We start from the raw sequence: 19,137 nt of genomic DNA on the forward strand, positions 1-19,137 counted from the left end.
ACCTGGTAGCAACACCTGACTAAGATTGCCATTCACCCCCCCCCCCCCCCCCCTGCATGGTCAAAGCCTAAGATAGAAGAGATTCATTTTCTCACTAGCTGGGGTTATTTGGTATTACTTTGATGGTATCACTCTTGCAATTTTCAAGTATTTACAAGCTCTGCCTTTTACTCTATCTGCTCATAAAATGTGGATAGTTTTCAGCTTGCTTGACCCCGCACTGCTTTCATCAAATTACTTGGGTTACTTTCATACTTAAACTATTCCCCAACCCACCCCTCTAAGAATATTGGCTGCTTTCATAAGCCTCGTTCTTGTGTGTAGGGGCCGGGCAGGAAGGGAAAGGGGCCTCTCTATCGCAATTGTTCAAGTATGCAACCGGTTTTCTCCCCATTTTAGTCCTGAACCTCGAGGGTGAACAGTGCAAGTTTGAGTCCTTACTTCTTTGTTTTTTGGTGAAAATCTGTACTTTTTCTCAGCGAGGCAACGAAACTAAAGGTGTGACGCTCAAAGTTTCGGTCAAGGACTCGACTCTACTACAGAGAAAGCCTGGGAGAATTTTACTTTCGTAGTTACTATGCCGTAGATAGTGGTTCCACGTTGCGTTCATTCCCTGCATTTTCCTGAGAGGGAAGAACTTGTACATGAAGCATAATTTGTGATTATCGTAGAAGAGATGTGTTTCGGTCAACTAAATCATTCTGGAAGAGATTGGTGGTAAATGACAGTTGAAACACGAAATTATAGCGACGTGCAGACGTAAACCTAAAGATTTTTGATCATGGTGAGTAAACTCTCTTTTCATCGTCATGGGGTTTTGGAAAATGTGAACGATCACGGAATTAATGTGTCATGTCTGTAATTAGCCAAATTGTTGTGTTTCATATACTTTGAGATGCGATTGCTTGACCTTTGTCAATGATGGCGTGATTCCCATCTACTTTCACATTTTGCATCATAACCAAAATTGGATACAAGGGAAGTATGCTTTATTTGACAATTTTTAGTAGAAAACTGATCTCTTTATTTTGGGAAAAGTGAGGACTTGCCATTTATTCAGTTTTCAAATAATTAAATTAGGTCATGATATACATACCTCTTGGTTCTGTTGGTTGCCCTGTTTCTTGTCCAAATATGGTCACACTTCACTCAGTATCTGTCACCTATATGTCTGTGATAAATGATGCAAATCAGATGATCTGTGAGTCATAGCAAAGAAACTGCCAGAAGTTTTTATTTAAGACAAAAGTATGTTCCAGTTTTTTGCCAACTCAGAACACCACATGCTTTTTGTATGAATTAGTAGGATAATTTAAACCTACTTCTTAGGAACAGAAGGAAAGAAGAGGCCAAGTCAGCTCATGCTGCTGGAACCCTTAGCAGTGTCCATGGCATTGATGACTAAGAGTATTGCTTTTCTTTGTCATTCCCCCTGACAACTCAATTGATGAAGCCAGTTATCTTGTCTTACCCTCTCTCCTTCCCCCCACCAATGCAACACCATTTAAAACTTATCCCCAAACATTAATTTAAGTTTCCCTGATTCTTTGCTGGCAGCCATTTATTCTCCTCGCTGTATAGAGAGGAGAATAAGAAAACAGTATGACAAGCTGGCTCAAGCATGTACCCAGACCTTTTGAAATACAATAACTCATCATCTTAATCATAAGGATAGCTTGTCAAGATACTTTCATCATGTATACCAACCATTGGTGACTCGAAGCTATGAAAATTTTATCCTGAAAGTGCTTGGAATTCATAGTGGACACAATGATTCACGTCCATAGAACCTAAAGATGGCTGATTATAATAATAAAACTTGTTACGGTGTCACAGATATATCTTCTTTTTTTTTCCTCAGTCTTCAGATGCAGCATCCCTTCATGCTTTGGAAGTGCTTATGAATGAATTTTTTGATTCTTCTACAGACAACAATCGCAAAAGAGAAATAGGTATTTGACTTAACTAAGTGAACTGGTAAATGAAGGGGTATGTGGGATTAAGCCCTAAGTGACTTTTGATGCAGCATCAACTTCTTGCTGTGTTTCAAAATGGAATATGAGACAGTTTGAAAGGAGAACCTAGCAATTGATAGTTTAACAGAAGAATTATATGATATTATTTCATGCACTGTTTCAAAGGATGAGAAGTTAACATAATTGTCCTTAAATCATTTTTTAGTGATTTCATGTTTTTGAATGGTATTATTATGATTGTAAAATAGTGATCTACTTCTCCTCAATGATAAGCAATAAAGGTTTTACTTTTTTCGTTATTCTACAAGCCATGTGTTTCAAGTTTGTTATGGTGGGGTGAAGCAGGAAGACTTTCAAATTATCTACCACATTATTCTTGTCCAGGCAAATGGTACAAAGTATTTCCCCTTATTTGGCAGATTTTTGAGGATTCTATTGAGATTACAGGCAGAAGAAATTTTTTTGTATTACAAGGGGTACAAAGAATGAAGTCATAAGTGGTTTTTGACATAACATCCAAATTCTCTCTGTCTTACAAAGAAATTCTAGAAATTTTGGAGGAAGATCTAGCTGCTATCATAGTCACTTAAGTCTTTTTATGCACCCTTTTTGATTATAATTATAGTTACCTCCTGATAATCAATATTAGTACTGCTTTGTTGGGCATTGTGGTGCATTTAGAGGGCTAAAATGGTCATTTACATTTTAATAGAGGGAGTAAGTTTGTAAAGAAACTGTTATGGTGGTACTGCATTGGTGGGAGAGTTTAACAGGGTAGTTTAGTACTATCAACTGCATTTATAATGTAAATTGGCCACCATAAAGAGTTTAAAAGTTGACATTTTGAAGGTTACCCCTTTTTCAGAGCTTAACATTATCAACTCAGTTGATGATACCAAATTACCATCAACATTTTAGCCGTGTTGTACCCTGTTTGATTGTTAGGAATGTTTTGTTGTCTTTTTTTTTTTTTTTTTGGTTTTTACTTTCTCAGTGCCTTCCTTAAGTGATTGTAATAATATTGACATTTATGTTTTGGGATTGTCTCAGTTTACCCTGAGCTACTAGGTATGGTTTAAAAATGACTCTGAGTCAGGCTCAAAACAAAGTTTTAGCAGTGGACAAAGACTGTTGTTTTAATAATTTAACAGTAATGATTTTGTCTCTTCTTAGAACAAGTTTTACAAAACTTTAGCCAACAATCAGGAGCATGGCACCACTGTGTGTATTTTATGAACAACTGTTCAAATCAGTATGTTCTTATGTATGCAGTTTCAGTGTTTGAGGTTTGTCAAAAATGTTTTCATCTATATATTATATAATCATGAAATATCTATTCAGTACCTGTCATTTAATACCCAAAGCTTGACTTTTTTAAGTGCCTTTGAGGTAATTGATTCTGATCTCATTTGCAAAAAAAGGCACCTGATCACTAAGCAAGTGTACAGTGCTCTTTGTTTATACACTAGGTCTCAAATATCCTCTTAAGAGGCTCAAATACCCTCTAACAAGGCTCATCTGTCTAGAATTGGCTTTTCTTAAGTGCCACTTGTAGTTAAAAAGATCATTAAGTCAGGACAAACCCGTAGAAGGTTCATTTATATGGAGCTAAAGGTGAGATAACTCAGGAAGCAATCAAGGATGATGTGAATCATGAAACCAGTGGTGCAGCCATAATCATTATCACTCAATACTAAGTCTGACTTTCTTATTTTATCAGTATCTTACGGAAACTTTATCAATTATTGACTTGATTTCTGTATCATAGAATCTCATTAATAAACAATGGATAGGAACACAAGCTGGAGATAAGGCTGAGGTCCGTCATTTTCTCAATGATTATCTGTTGTCAAATCACAAGAAGCTGCCAACATACATCAGAAACAAGCTTATTAAAGTTATTGTCGATATTGGAAGGGTTGACTGGCCACATTTCTACCCAAACTTTTTCTCAAGTATTATAGAGGTAAGTTCTTTTTTCTCAGTTCTGTTGAATTAAAGTCACTCTTCTCACTTGCATGTAGTTTGTACAGTGCATCTCAGAGATACTTAGCCTAAAATACACATGAACAGCATAATTATTTAAGAAAGTGTGCAAATGCGTGCAACTTTTCAAACTGCATTCAAAAAATGCATTCAAAAGAAGTGTATTAATATGTATGTGGCAGTCTTTTGTTTTACTCTTACTCACCCTATAAATGATTTACTCTTTACTCACCCTATAAATAAGTCCTCTCTCAAGGTTTTCTCCCATTCAAAAACTGACAGTTATTAAGGCTTTCATACTGTACACACATGTACATATTTATGAGTAATTCCCTCTTACTGAAGATTTAAAATGCACTGACCATGCTAACCCTGAGGATGATTCACTGCCAAGGATTAGTTTATCTAAGAGCCATGTTGTGTTTTTCTTTTTCATAATTCAGTTACTTTATAAAGAAAACATAACTCCTTCATTTGATGACTTACATGTAGGTAAAGGTCACCATCTTTCTCAGATGTGCTCAATGTTGCAGATCTTTGTACCAAATGCAAACTAATTAATTAACTTAGCACATGAAGTACATTGCCAACAAGTTCTGTGGGGCCCACTAAACAAGGCATTTGACGACAAATCATAATTTGCAGGGTTTCAAATTTTTTAAGGAGACTCAAAACTGTTCTTTGTACCCTGCAAGTGATAAGTATTCATTTTTTCAGTTACTCCAGCAACCTTCAACAGTAGCATTGGGCTTGCTCATGCTTCAGACAACGTCAGAAGAATTGGCCTCACCCAGGGAGGATTTGAGTATTGCTAGAAAGACTGAAGTACATAGGCTGTTGCTTAATGAAGTTCCCGGCATCCTCTCTTTACTGACTCATTTGTTGGACAGAGTCTTAGAAAAACACCGTCGACTTGCAACAACAGTTACCCCACCTCCTTCCCCCACTCATGGAATATCACCAGCCAGGAGTTCTAGTCCTACAGTTTCAGGATCAAGTTCATTGTCAATATTTACTTCAGCGCCCTCTGCAGATCTGTCACTCCAACATGCAGGGAGTAGTAACCTCATGGGACGATTATTGAATAATTCACCAATGAAATCTAGACAGAATTTAGGACATCCACTGCCACCTTTAGACTCAGAATCTGAAGAGATCAGTTCTCTAGTACTCAAATGTTTAGCACATCTGTTTAGCTGGATCCCTCTGTCGTCCACCATTACACCTTCACTTGTGTCCACTGTGTTTTATCTTGCGGAGTTTGGCTGCAGTGTAGTTCCATCCAGCTCTGGTAGTAGTGTTGTGAGTAATGCAGAACTAGGTGAGAATGAATTTACTACCTTAAACTTTTAGTGTTACTTCAAACATTAGTGCTTATTGAGGTAACTGGAAGCTTCAACTGTGGGGCTTAGTACTTCAACTCCCAAAAGGGATTAACCCTTCAACTCCCAAAAGTGATTAACATGCAACTTCTCCCTAAAATATCTGTACATTTTTCAGCAAACATGCTATGAGAATGTTCAAACTTATTAGTAGAATTTGTTGTATTGATCTTACATCAAATTCTGATAACTAATTTACAAGGAAATGTGTGACAGCTGGAGGGGAAAGTTGACAATCAGATCATAGGAGTTAAAGGTTTCACCATTTAACCAATTTACCCTACAACTTCCATGAGTGACCAAAACAGAATCTCTCCTTACATTATAAATACAATATCAAGTAAACAAGTGATGAGAATAAAGAAAAATATTAATTAAGGGATTATAAGTCAGTCCAATGCCACATTTTCTGATTTAACATCATTAGAATTGTACAGTATGGCAAACGGTAAGGAGAGATACTAATATGATCATGGGAGTGGAAAAATTAAATATCTAGAGAGACACCTAAGTCCTTGGAAGTATGCGGTTAATTTCTCGAATGCTCATTTTCCCAAAAAGTCCCCATTATTTTAGCCAAAAACTGTCATTCCTTCCCAAGTCAAACTTCCTTACTAATGAGATGGAGCAACATATTCTATAATAATTTAACAATTGTCCTGTTGTGTTTTGCTTCCTGTAGGTGTCTCAGCAATGACTTGTATTAATGAACTGTTGTCTAAGAATTGTGTGCCTGTAGAGTTTGAAGAGTTCTTGCTGAAGTTGTTTCAGCAAACATTTCAGCTGTTGCAGAGAATAACAAAAGATACAGGGGCTCAAGCTGTGGAAAACCTTCTCACAGAACAAGATGAAAGGTGAGGATGTAAAAAGTATTATGTAGACATTTAGAGCAATTTCTTTCCCTGAACTAATTGTTGTGCCCTTTTCATTTCTCCCCCTTCCTCCAAAAGAGATAATATGGTCTTGTCCAAAATACATAATATTGCAAAATGGCCTGCCTGACCAGGTTAGGTCCAGTGATGTACTCACCGTCAGGCCAATGTATCCCTTGCACTGATCCTACCAGCATAATGCACTTTGATGGAACTGTTTTATTACAAATGTAATGACTTTTTTTTCAGCAAAAGCAACTTTTTTTTGCACTGATTTACCCTCACATTTTTCAGAATGCCATCGGCAATTCCTCAGGATTTCTGTTATCTGTAACTATAAATAAATTTTCTAACATGTCTGTCTTACTCGTTTTATTTCAGTTACTTGAATAAATTTACAGAGTTCTTGAGACTTTTTGTGAGTATACACTTGAGAAGATTTGAAAACAGCTCCCATTTCCCAGTTCTTGAGCTGTTGATGTTGCTCTTCAAATATACATTCAAACAGGTCAGTAAAAGAATTGAACACTCTTTCTGTGTAATTCTTTTCCCTTACTTATGCTTTGGAATAAAGCTAAATCTTTCATGCTATGAAAGTCTAATTTTTTTTTATAAAACTCCTGTAAATTTCTGGGCTTCTTGGGATATAAATTGATGAAGGGACAAAGAATCTTCATAAAAAACGTTTAAGACACTGTTTACTGGTTTAGCAGTTAAAACAAATTTTACTTTTTACCTGACTGTTAATTTCTTCTTATTGAGATTACTTGTCATTATTTAGCCTCAGCTGGAAGGCTTTTTTGCCTGCTTGGACATTTGGACTGTGTTTCTAGACTATCTTATTGGAAAAGTGGCCAATGCAAGAAGTGATAAGCTTGCAGAAGCAGAGGCTACTGTTAGCAGGTTTGTTTAATAATAATCAATCATCCAACATACTCTTGAGAACTGAAACAAAATAAGTATTGGCAGCACACATTTAATTGAGTTAATGCCTTATAAAGTTATCAGATTTTTTAATGTTTCACTACCATTAAGTCATGTGGACATGAAGACATGTTTATAATGCCTAAAGATTCATCACCTCCTTACAATTTCAAATGGAAATTATGTTTTTTACAATCAACTTTACCATCACTCAAGCAATCTGTTCCTGTAAGAAGTTTTTTACCTACTTTTTCATCAAACTAAAATTAAATTTTTCATGATCAAAAGATGAACCATGGGTTTTTTTCCATCATGTGACCTCGAAGATAGAATTACCAGTTATTAGTATTATTACAAGTTAGAATTACCACAAAGCTATCCCTATTAGCCCTAGACTATCAGAGAGCTTTTTTCACACATGTATGCCCCGTTGTTGGTTTCAGGGTTTTAAAAAGTTTTGTTGTGTGCTGTGTGTTACTAGAAACAAACAGACTTTGTACTTTTGGTTTCAGGTATAAAGAAGTGTTGCTGATGTTGATAACAGAGCTGCTGAAAAAAATTCAATTCCGACATAATCGAAAGCAACTTGAGGAGTTGGACGATGAAACACTAGATGATGATGTAAGTTGACAATGAATTTTTTTTTTTTATTACACATGAATTTAGGAAAATCAATTGCTTTAATCATTTGATATTTAATAATTTTACTACACAAAAATTCTTTAAAGATTGAAGGAACTATCAGTATTTGGTGTTTTGTTTAAATTCAGTCTGAAACAGAGTGGCAAGCATTTCAAAGAAATTGCCTGGAAATTGTAGCGAAGTTAGCAGAACTCCTACCTGGAGAGACATTCTCCCTGCTGGTAAGAGGAAGTTATTTGTTTCATTTTCTTGCTCTATGCACTGGTGCTCTATAATAAGACTAAAAGTTTTGCATCCTCTACCAGAAAGTTAAGTTTTTCATTAACATGTACCAGTAGTTAATCTTTTGTTCTCTTTTATTATTTTTAGTTCCCTCTATTTAGTGAATATTGTGATGTGTACATTGGTCTTGGAGAGTTTGTTACCAAAACTGCACATGGTAAGATTGTTGTTATTGTCACAGAAATGTAGATGTTAATTATGATAATATTCTAATAATTCTCAGACTCAAATTATGACAAATGTATGGCAGACAGTACAGAGAATCTACATTTAGATCTTGGGAGTGAAATGGTTAATTTCGATCAACGTCAGTATCTGAGCAACTGCGCACCAACTCCTAACCTACCCCTCCCTTAACCCCAACTTGTTTTCAATTGACTGTGGTTGGGGTTAGGGGAGGGGTAGGTGCGCAGTTGTGCAGATACTGACATTAATTTCAACATTTCCTTTTGTTCCCAGGCCTTCAGCTTGGGATCAGTGGTGAAAATGAATGTCATCAATTGCACTGTTCACTCAGAGACTTGACCACTATGGAGCGTGCCCTGGGACGACTGTCAGAACACTTTATCGGTGAAGTGAATTTTGCCAACAGATTTAGTGATGGGGAGGCTATTGTTGAAAGACTTGGACAGATTGCATTATTTGGCACACAAAGTCAGTTGTTTGCAGTTCATACAGCCATGCCTAATATTCTTCAACCTGACCTCATTGAAGTGTAAGACAGAAGTTTTTAAATCATGAAATAAAAAGTTCATTTTGGATGAAAGATAGCCACCAGCATTTTATCAGGGTCTCCCTAAAAGGAAACTGTTGCTCATCTAAATTTTTGGTTTGATTGAGGCTCTGTGGGAGTAAACTGCCTGGCCCAAGAGCGCAATAAAATGACCCCTGGGTTGACTTTAACCCAAACATTTTCGTTCACGCCCAGAACAATTATCCAAGTTTGAGCTTTAATAGGACAGGACAGGGTACTTCTGTGCTGGGCAGTTGTTTCTCACAGTACCACTCTCTACCTTGTGATTTCCATCAAGAGCAATTTAGCTGGTGAGCAGACTTGACGTTACGTGTAATCTGTATTTGATGATTTTCTTTGCCTCTTTAAGCCACGCCCAAGGACTTGCTGCATTTCAAGCTTACTGCCACTGGATGGCACAGTATTATTTGGAAACACACAGGCAACAACAGCATCAAGAAAAGTTTGTGACGCTTGTCTCAAATGCAATCGATTCTCTGGTTCCTTTGATGAACAAGGAAGTAAGTTCTTGTTGCTTCGTCTTTTTGTTTGTGTACCGTGTATTTGTTACAACTGGCCACCTCTCTTAAGTTTTCACCGTGCAATACAATCCCCAAAAAAAGTCTAAGAGACAAGTCGTTTTAACCTCAGGTTCCTCAAAGAGTTTCTTTACCAGCTTCCCACCTTCTCAACTCCTTGGCAACAACTGTACGTCCATCATTTATGACTGCTCTGGATAAAGTACAGAAGCTCTTCCATGATGTTAGCAGTGGTTCATTATCTGACTTGCCACTTGAGGTACAAATTACCGTCTAAAGTGTACATATTATTATTGGTAGTATCTCGACTTACTTCGAAAAAGGTTTTTCTCCTGTGTAAAAGTGTGGTTAATTTATCCTCAACAGGTCCAGACCTTAGTTATACGGTCTTTGTCAAATGCGTTAGTGTTACCTTGGCCAAATAAAGCTGACAATGAACAGGTAAGGATTGAAGTTAATGTGAGATTTCATATGGATGTTACCCGTTCTATGGCACTATGAAATTGTTCTGTTTTGTGTAGCTTGTATTGGCAAGGTGAAGGACCAAAAGCTAAGGAGCTTTTAAGTTTTTAGTTTGATAATATTGCCGCATTCTTATGTCCAGGAATGGGAGGTGCGCTCTCAAAGTCATCAAACCTTAATGCATAGCATCAAACAGCCTTTTAAGAGTATTGTGGAAACACCAGGTTTTTCTGGAAACAAACAGCTGCAGGAAAATGGTGAGTCTGTACGGTTTAACTTGTTGGTTCATAGTGACAGTTGGTCTAATCAATGGTTTGGCTGAGGGGGCTCAAATAAAACTTACTATAAATAACTGTGAACATACGAAAGCGGAGATCGCTTTCATATTCACAAAACTTAATATAACACTTCAAGAGAGTCGGTTTCAAGAAATACTTGCAAAGAACCGTCGCAAAAAAAAAAATTACAAACGAAGCTGTTACTTTGCTTACTGTCTCACGATAAACCGCTCCATTTTTAGACAATTATTGATAGTGTTATCACATTTTTCATGATATTTCACTGATGTTATGTGAATGATCGATTTATCCACAGCCAAGCCTCTTCTTCACTTCACCTTGCACGTGCTGGCTGATTTGATGTCTGCCGCAACAGAAGACCAGGTTACCAAGACTAAACTCATTCTGTACCAGTCCATCTCAGACGTAGTTCAAATCACAATTAATATTTTTCCGGTCTACATCCACTATCCAGGTAAGCAAAAAAAAAAAGAGTATTTTACTTGTTAGAGATGTAAGTACCAAAAATGAAAAGCGAAAAAAAAAACTCGACCTGATAGGCATGCCCCCATCCCCCCTGCCGTGCCGGCTGAAACGTTTGCGTTCGTGTTTAGTCCCCTACTCAAAAATCTTCTGCGCGGGCCCTGACGATAGAGTTTACGAGTGCATTATTAGAAAGGATATTACACAGTTTAAATAAAGTTGTAGGAAGATTTAAACACAATACCACACCATGAGGAAGGAAGGTTAAGTTTTCACTCACACTATTATACACCTTCTCCTTTCAGAATCCGGTATGAAACAATTATTGTACGTTACCGTGGCAACTCGCTTCATGAGCGAAGTATTTTTAATTAGGTTCTACACATTATCATCACTTTAATGATTAAATATTGTAACAAAAGTCGTGGTAAGGTACAATATTAACAAAGTCAGGCAAACGACACCTTTGAAGTGTTTATATATCGACCATCAACACATATGTATTTACTCATGTCACAGATACAACCGATGAGTTCCTGGGCTTCCTGTTGACGTTGTTCGAGAATTTGAAGGTTCAACTTGGTCCAGCGGTGACAGAACAGATCGTTGAACCACTGCTTCACACCTTCACTCGCCAGCAGTTGTCCGAAATACTACATCATGAGAGTACAGCTGGCTCGCGGGTCATCAACAAGTTCCTGAAGATCCTGCAGCTGTTGGTGCAGGAACCTGCTGCATCTTTCAAGGCTTTCCTCCCCAATATTATCGGGTTATGTATGGAGCAGTTATATCCGATTTTAGCCGAGGTAAATTTCTCTTTTTCATTTTCAATAGTTTTTGCATACACTTCACACAAACAAGAATGCGTCGGGAATCTTTTCTACCTGATCTTTTGGTTCAACCTTTCATAGTTTCGATCTAAGAAGTAACACCTCATTTCATGACAAAGAAACCGTGGTGTTGTTGATGCTGATTAATTCTCTTTTTTTTCTTTCTTCCTTCCTTTTTCTTCAGCAACCGTGCCCCGACATCAAATGTGAATTTTACGAGTTACTCCATCAGTTACTACTGCACAACTGGCGTTACTTCTTTCGTGCATCTCTTTTGGCTTATATGTCAATGGCCGAGGAGACTGTGGAGAACCAGGCCCAGTTTAACTCCGTTATGCAGGTTTGCAACAGATTTGATCCTTGCTGTAACTTGCGAGCTTCAAATAAAGCTTGAAATCACATTAGACGCTGCCGTTCTCTCATATCAAAAAACTAGAATTTCCACGAAGAGCAATTGTCTGGCAAGTGTCGAAAATATTCTGAAATAGTATTTTTTTGTGTGTGCCCTATTACGCCCTTCGATTGTTGTAGAAAACTAAGGCTGGTTTCTCGATAAAGGAGATGAAAAACAAAAACCAGTTGCCCTTCGAGACTTCTAAATTTCATTTGTTTTGGATTGCCCTTGTGATTTGTCTGTTTATAGTTGGACCAAAACTTCAATCTGCGTTCCTTAATTTTAAAGCACATTAGATGTAGGATGCACCCTTAGAGTAGCAGTATTTTGGTGATTTACAATTCTCTGATGTGTGTATGTATGTGTGGTTTTATTTCAGGCCTTTGGACAGTCTTTTCTTCAACCAGACATCACGGTTTTCAAGCAGAATATTGAAGCTTTAGAAAACCTGAACTCCAAGTGTAAACTTTATCAAAAGGTTTGTCCTGCTCACCCCTCTGACAAACTCCAGCACAAGCTTTTTCATTGTTGTCAGAATTCAGTAAGCTAATCTTTCTGACAAAGGGCTAATTTTAGATATATCAGCTCTAGAAACTCTTAACGGCAGCCAATTCTATCATGCAATTACTTTAGAAACTTGCCCTCATTATTTCTTAAGAGTAGACGAGCCCGTTGCTGTCTGGCACGGTTTTGCTGAAAGGAATGGAATTAACATACGGATTGCGCGCTTGAAGTTTTTGTATCACAAATTATGTTGGCTCGTTTTTTATATCAAAATTCCAGTTGTTTTTAGTGTCAGCGAAGCTCCAACCTATTCCGAGGACCTTTTAAGGAATATCGTCTCATCAAAAACCAGATATCCATCATTAAAATTATCTAAAATTTATGGCACACGTTGCAGAGAATTGCAATTTATATCGTGGGATTGAAACTGATAAGTGACAGATTTTTTGGAGCTCACTCTAAAGTTAAGCTATGACGATAACTCGTCCTTTACATTCCCTGGAAATGACCACTCTTTCCCTTTTTTCAGCGCATTTTTAAAGACAGTATGCTTCTTCAATTCGTGAACGTCTTCCTCCAAGCACTGGTGTTTAGATCACATGACCTGTTACAAGAAGAGATCACGATCACCCTGTACAACATGGCGGCTGTGGACTTCGACTCCTTCTACTCAGTGTTCTTACCTCAATTTCTCGGAGGCTGTGAAGGGCTTACCGACTCACAGAAGACTGAACTGGGAAATAATTTCACACCTGATAAGGTAGTTACTAAAAACGGTTGTGTTGTGTTACGAAACATTTACCTAATCCCACATAAGGCTCTGTAATATTTCTTTTGTCTCCCGTCCTTTGCAGTTAGTTAGCAGTCTTTGGGCCAAGACTAATCCCCCTTCCGTTGCCCCTTGAATATCGTGTGATCCCCGATCCTCCCCCCCACTTTCAGGCAATAACAAGTGACTGACCCCTTATCGTTATTCATATTACATTTAGGGTCTAACAGTGTTATTGTATCTTTCCAATAGGATCTGCCATCTTTTACTCAGAGTATTCACCGATTTGTCGGCGACTTACGGTACTACAGACTATGTAACAGCAGCCTGCCTTCAGGAACCGTCAAGTTTTAGTGCTGATTTATTTAAGGAAAAAAAGGGAAAAAAAGGAAAAAAAAAAAGGAAAAAATGATGTATTTTAACGCTGGTTAAATTATACAATAATGAACTCTATGTATTTTTTATCGAGGTGCCTGTACTCGTGTAATTTATATATCTGTAACTAGTCTTGTGTAGTTTATGCTCGTGAAGTTTATGCTCGTGTAATTAAGGTATAATTATTGTATAACGATCCCAAAGTGGTAAAAAAAGACAAGAGTCTCTGCTGTAATGAAAATACTGTATATTTTTTTATATTTACAAAATTGATATAGTGTAATTTGTAAGAAAGCAAGATGAAATAATTTTCGCGAAGAAGTTTTAATTATGTGTGAACTTCCTCAGTGAATAAAATGAATGTAAATGGTTTATTTTCGACCTCATTCCTCTTAACGTTACGCAAGTAAGAATTGAGGCGAGGAAAATTTTGTTACAGCATTTGCATGTGATTTGTACAAGGCTAGTCTTCAGAGGTATATGAGGCTTTAAGTATTTCGCGTTATGTCGGAGGCCTGAGTTTTACCTCGGGCTCTTTTGTATGCAGCCACAGATTGCCGTCGAGGTTTTACTGTAAAGCCCATTCGTAAGACAAGTTTTTAACACACAGGCTTCAAAGAGCGGTTGAGAAGCAGATAGAAGACACACCTTTTCTGACCCCTCCTAATCATCTTGACTCATTCTGATGCCCGCCAAATGCCTTTAAAAATTTACATTGCAAATATGTTAATCCTAATTTGATATTCATCTTACTGAGTTCTTCAAAGATCTTCGCACACTCAGCGAACGACTTTTCTTGGTTGCTTGATTTTCAGCTGTTTGCCTTTGGTTACAGTTTAGGTTGCAGACAAATGATGGCTCAGCATGATTTAGACAGTCCTAACGACTAGCAGTTGAAGCTAACTTGTGCGTTGGTCTATAACACTGCTGTTTTCAAGTAACGATCCTTGCACGTGGCTCGGCCGACTCAGTCAAGCCGTGGAGAAACGAAGTCTTGGTTTTCTTTGAATTCATGTAAGTTATCTAGTTTCGTTCTCCTGCGCTTAGCTTTTAGCTACCAACAATTAAAAGGGCTTTTGAGAAAGAAATGGTGCTTTAATTTTAAGCATAGAGCGACGGCCATATCTCTTCTTTACATCAGCTACCTGCCGGCTGTGGCTGGATATTTATCTCTAACGGTTTTGCTTCTTACTTAGAATGAGGAGAACATGAAAATGTAGATATAATTATTGGAATGTATTCGTCGGGGACAAAAAGGAACGAAAATAAACCATTTTAGATATTTATAGAAGTATGCAACATTGACCCTTTAACTCCCAGGATCTAATTGTTAATTCTCCCCTCTTGATGCTACACATTACGAAAATTTGGTGTTAGATTAAGATAACAACTTCAACCTGATGAGCTTGAGTACATTCTCATTACCTGTTTGTTGCGTAATGTGTTGCTAATTTAGGGAGAAGTTACATGTTGATCACTTTTGGGTGTTAAAGGTTGAAATAGAGGCTTCGTTAGACCGCACTGCTTGGAGAGAGAAATGAACTTGATTCACGCCCCACGACATTATGAAGTTTAACCTTCCCTTCTCCCCCCCCCCCCCCCCCCCGCCTCCTCCTACTGGTTGTTCCACCCCCTTCAATTTTATACAAGGTTTCTTCTTCAACTTCCCTTCGCCACCCTTCCCACCCTCTTTAGTGATTAAGTTGTCCGTCGTCATTGGAATTCTACATCTATTGCCAGGCAAGAGTGTATCAAGAAGAAAGGACCGTGGAACATCAACAAGATGCAGGTCATAGAGACAGACACAGTTAATTCAGGTCAGTTTTATAAATCGATAGAGAGCATTTCGCTTGACATCAAAACCACAACCAAAGTTATTTTAATGGTCAAACAGAAAGAAGAATAAAATCAAAAAGAGTAAATGAGAACTGAAAATTATTAAAAACAAGCAATCTTCCTGAGGCGCAAGTAAATGCAAGTGGCCAAGCTGCAAGAGGTTGTAGTTTGAAAGGATGGCGGTGTTTTTTTTTTTAGACCAAATTCAGAAGAAAGTAAAGCGAAACCAAAGCAATTAATCCTGGACCACTTTCGACGCAAAGATTTCCGTATCTCCCAATATTAGAGTGCTTTCGGATCGAGTGTCGTGGAACCAAAACCAAATCGAAATAACAACAGCCAATCAGAGCAGGGAAAATATCACAGGAAGCCAATGAGAACTCGAGGTTAAACAAGCAAACTGCCTGAAGCGCGATTGACCAAGTCGCACTTGGTTTTAGTTTTAAATCTGATTGGTTGAGAGAGTGGCGCGAGTTTTTGGACCAATCACAGAACGAAGTAAAACAAAACCAAAGCAATCCTGGATTACTCTGGACACTCAATTGAAAATTGCTCTCTCAGAAACAAAGCCTTGGTTCCAAAGCGTATCTTTATTTTCCGCAATTTTTATCAAAAAATTCTACGCGTAATGAAATATTGGGTTACGCAGAAATCTTGCCCCTTCGACTCTCAAAAAAATTGCTAGGTATTTAAGAAGGCAACCAAGTTAACTGCAATCCGTTGGTTTGCAGTTGGTTTCAATTAAAACCCGTCTAACCATATTAGTGGCTTGCAATATTTAGTGTCCTCTCGCCTTTTAAATTTCCTTGCCGTAGAGCAGACGAAGTTTTTATCAATGAACAGAATCATACGAGAATGAAAAATCAAATTTCTGTCTCTTGTAAGGATTGTGGGTGCAATTGTGCGAAACCAGAGGTAATTTTTTGTCGTTTGTTTACACATAATATCCAAACTCACTAAAGTGACGTTGCAATCATTTCATTCACATTTGTCCTGAAAGAACAAATGCTTCATCACCATCGATACAGGATGAAGGTCAATAAAATTCATATAATATAGGTCACCTTATTTATCATCAGATCTTGTTAGACTGTATATTCCGGAGATCTGCCCCGCTTGAATATCATATTTTACCCGTAAGGGAAATTCTTCCCATGCATACAACTTAAATTTACTTGTCTGGGCGTGTACAATATTTTCGTCTCAACTTGATACTTGCGGAAATTAAAACTAAGGGAGGAGGTTACAATAAATACTGCAAGTGAGAACAAGTTAAAATAGCACTGTCAGCGTGCAGAAGATTCTCACAAAAAATTATTTGTTTTTTTTTTTAAGGTTTGAAGCAGATAATGCTTGAAGATTCAAGGAAAGGAGTTACCAGTTGATTCAAGAAATAGATTTTTCTGAATAAAGTTTACCAAACTTATCGCGAAGACGCTAGTTAAACTGCAAATGTACGTACGGAAAATAGATAATTGTAACCGATCTGATGTTTAAAAAGCTTTTGCTTTCAAATGGGTCTGTCACAAGTCCAAAGACAAGTTTCAGGTCTTAAGAATTTTGTTGGAATGTCTGTTGGAAAAATTTGACCATGGAAAAAAAAGTCTGCTCTTAGAATGGTGTCTAATGTTGATCCAAAAATATATAAGTCTTTTGGCGGGAAAAATCTTGCTCAATGCTAACGATTTTCTCCCATCAAAAGTCAAGTATACTTTTTGTTTTAATGCTAGATGCTGTTCAAATATGCAGAATTTTTTTCCCTCTCGGCAACCCTCCATACGCAAAAAAATGTAAAAGAGATAGCCTATATTTTGACTTGTTACCAGGCCCTTTTAAAAGCGCGTTTTTTTTATATTTGTACACTCAATAAAAAATAATAAAAAGAAGGAGACAATACTTGAAATAAAGTGTTTATTTTATTGCAAGTTTATTTACTTAATACAATTCTTTGAGTATAAGAAGTTTTGCAACGCGATAACTAAACAAGCCTGAAAATGTCGGCAACTACTAAGGAAAAGTCGAAAATAGTCTGAAGGGGAATAAAAGATTTATAATCTTATTGGCAAAAATTAACTAAATTCTATTACTTACCAGATTAATTACATCTCTTTGAACATTTTTTATCAGTTAAAGATAGATGAACGATCTAAAATTTGCAAAATTAGCCGATGTCTAAATACCGCGACTAAAGATAATTGTCCGGAGGACACCTTCCTAAAGGCTTTTTCAAAAATCAAGCCAGAATAAGTTCAAATTTGATATTGTATTTACAAAGAGAATTGGTTCAAATCCACCAGAACTGGTTCTAACTAAAACCTCCCTGTACCTTAGATTTTGAAAAATAGAAGAGTTTTGTTTAGTTTTTACAACAAATTCTAATTTTTTCCAAGGAATTCGTTTGTTTGCACGTTGTTTTCTGTTGGTGACACCAAATTACTTTTACCTCCAAAGTATATTCCCATCTGAGTTTCCTGAACTAAGTTTTCTTCAGTTTGAATCTCTCTCCTCTCTCCCTCTGGATCCCTCTCCCTCTCCATGCTCATGGTCTACAGCACTACAAGGGATATTAAAGGAACTGTAGAATAAGACAACCGAACAAGTTAAAACCGACCATACGAAACTTAACTTGCGTAAGAAATCACAGTTATGAAAACCTTAATCCTTTACACCTCAACATCACTATGCATATCCTACATATTGTTCTCCATGTATTTCCTGAGGTGCTGAGAATCTTTTAACAATCGAGAGCTTTTAAGTTGGTGATAATTTCCTTTATTCTCGTTAAAAAAAAACATATGGAAATGTGTTTCAATTGCGAAAAAAAATTGATAGTATTACACAACAGATAAAAAATTATAGAATAAGGACATTATAATTATTAAACTCAATAAACTTGAAACGAGCGAGCTACTTTTTTGACTATTGGCCGTTAACGTCGCTGATTAATTTATGAGTAAGAAATGCAAAGTACGGTTTAACATCACCACATTTTAGAATTAAGAAAAGCTCAAATATCAAATTAAGCAAACACCACCAGACAGTTGTCAGCATAGATAAAGAAAGTCAAATATCATGAAAATTCAAAGTTTTGGAACAACGAAGAAGTAATCACTAGCTGTCATTTGAGTGACAATTTTTGAAGTACTCGTAACACTCGTAAAACTTAGACAGCCTTAGCTGTTTGCGAAATTTCTCCGCTCAGATTTTTTTTCACCTTGCAAAAAGCAATAAATAAATTTTATCCGGGGACGAAAAGAGAAGCTTTTAATAAGAGTCACAACAGTTCTTTCCAAAGTGCGCGAAACGTTTGGTTACATTCCGATCATTCTTTGTTGATGATAAATCTTCGCGACAGAAAGTCAACTAGTTAAAAAAAAACAAATATTTGCATAAAGTTCGCTCGTAAAAATTTGCCTAATTAGTTTGATTGTAATTGGGCTTGATGGATATTGAAAAATGATAATTTTTTTAGGTAATTTGTATGATTCTTCTTCTCTGGCGATGTGGAACGAAATATGTTATAAACGAAATAACTCTTGAAAATCCTTTAGTAAAATGTTCGCACAGCCTCATATTTTCATCGTGCATTTCTTTGATAAAGAAAACAATAGACAAAAACAATAGATTGCCTTTTGGGACTACGGATTTAATTCGTTTTACAATAGTATGAGGCTGTGCTGAAATCTTTATACCAACAATTTTTTTCCAATTATTATGTTTTTTTCCTTCTGATTCTTAAAACACTCAGAACTGTTAAAGACGCTGGCCTGATGGTTCCTCATACGAGATCATTTTGAAACTTGCAACTGACTGACAAAAGCCGACTTGTGACGTTTCTGCTATTTTGGCTTAACCCATAAACGTGGGATT

General features: G+C 36.9%; 1 protein-coding gene and 1 long non-coding RNA gene across 2 annotated transcripts; both read left to right on the forward strand.

The window, feature by feature from the left end:
- The first annotated feature begins 310 nt into the window (after positions 1 to 310).
- On the forward strand, positions 311 to 13,805 carry LOC113670626 (exportin-6). Its single transcript, XM_027186798.2, has 22 exons — positions 311 to 784; positions 1,862 to 1,952; positions 3,150 to 3,262; positions 3,745 to 3,942; positions 4,680 to 5,283; positions 6,027 to 6,198; positions 6,598 to 6,724; positions 6,998 to 7,119; positions 7,653 to 7,761; positions 7,911 to 8,003; positions 8,152 to 8,221; positions 8,524 to 8,779; positions 9,168 to 9,318; positions 9,449 to 9,595; positions 9,703 to 9,777; positions 9,941 to 10,055; positions 10,393 to 10,551; positions 11,079 to 11,365; positions 11,574 to 11,729; positions 12,163 to 12,261; positions 12,817 to 13,047; positions 13,309 to 13,805. Exons 1-22 carry the CDS (start codon positions 782 to 784, stop codon positions 13,408 to 13,410), a joined length of 3,480 nt encoding a protein of 1,159 aa, XP_027042599.2. The 5' UTR covers positions 311 to 781; the 3' UTR covers positions 13,411 to 13,805.
- A 513-nt stretch (positions 13,806 to 14,318) lies between these two features.
- Positions 14,319 to 16,736, forward strand: LOC149038428 (uncharacterized). Its single transcript, XR_016180395.1, has 3 exons — positions 14,319 to 14,445; positions 15,172 to 15,248; positions 16,603 to 16,736. It is a non-coding gene; the product is annotated as an uncharacterized LOC149038428 (long non-coding RNA).
- The last annotated feature ends 2,401 nt before the right edge of the window (positions 16,737 to 19,137 follow it).

Source organism: Pocillopora damicornis, chromosome 10, assembly GCF_964200805.1.
Source record: "Pocillopora damicornis chromosome 10, jaPocDami1.2, whole genome shotgun sequence".
In the NCBI taxonomy this organism is placed as follows: domain Eukaryota; kingdom Metazoa; phylum Cnidaria; class Anthozoa; order Scleractinia; family Pocilloporidae; genus Pocillopora; species Pocillopora damicornis.

Coding starts and splice junctions, on each gene's coding strand:
- LOC113670626 (XM_027186798.2), top strand. Junction 7,120..7,652: donor GCAGAGGCTACTGTTAGCAG/GTTTGTTTAATA, acceptor TTTTGGTTTCAG/GTATAAAGAAGTGTTGCTGA. Junction 8,780..9,167: donor CAACCTGACCTCATTGAAGT/GTAAGACAGAAG, acceptor TGCCTCTTTAAG/CCACGCCCAAGGACTTGCTG.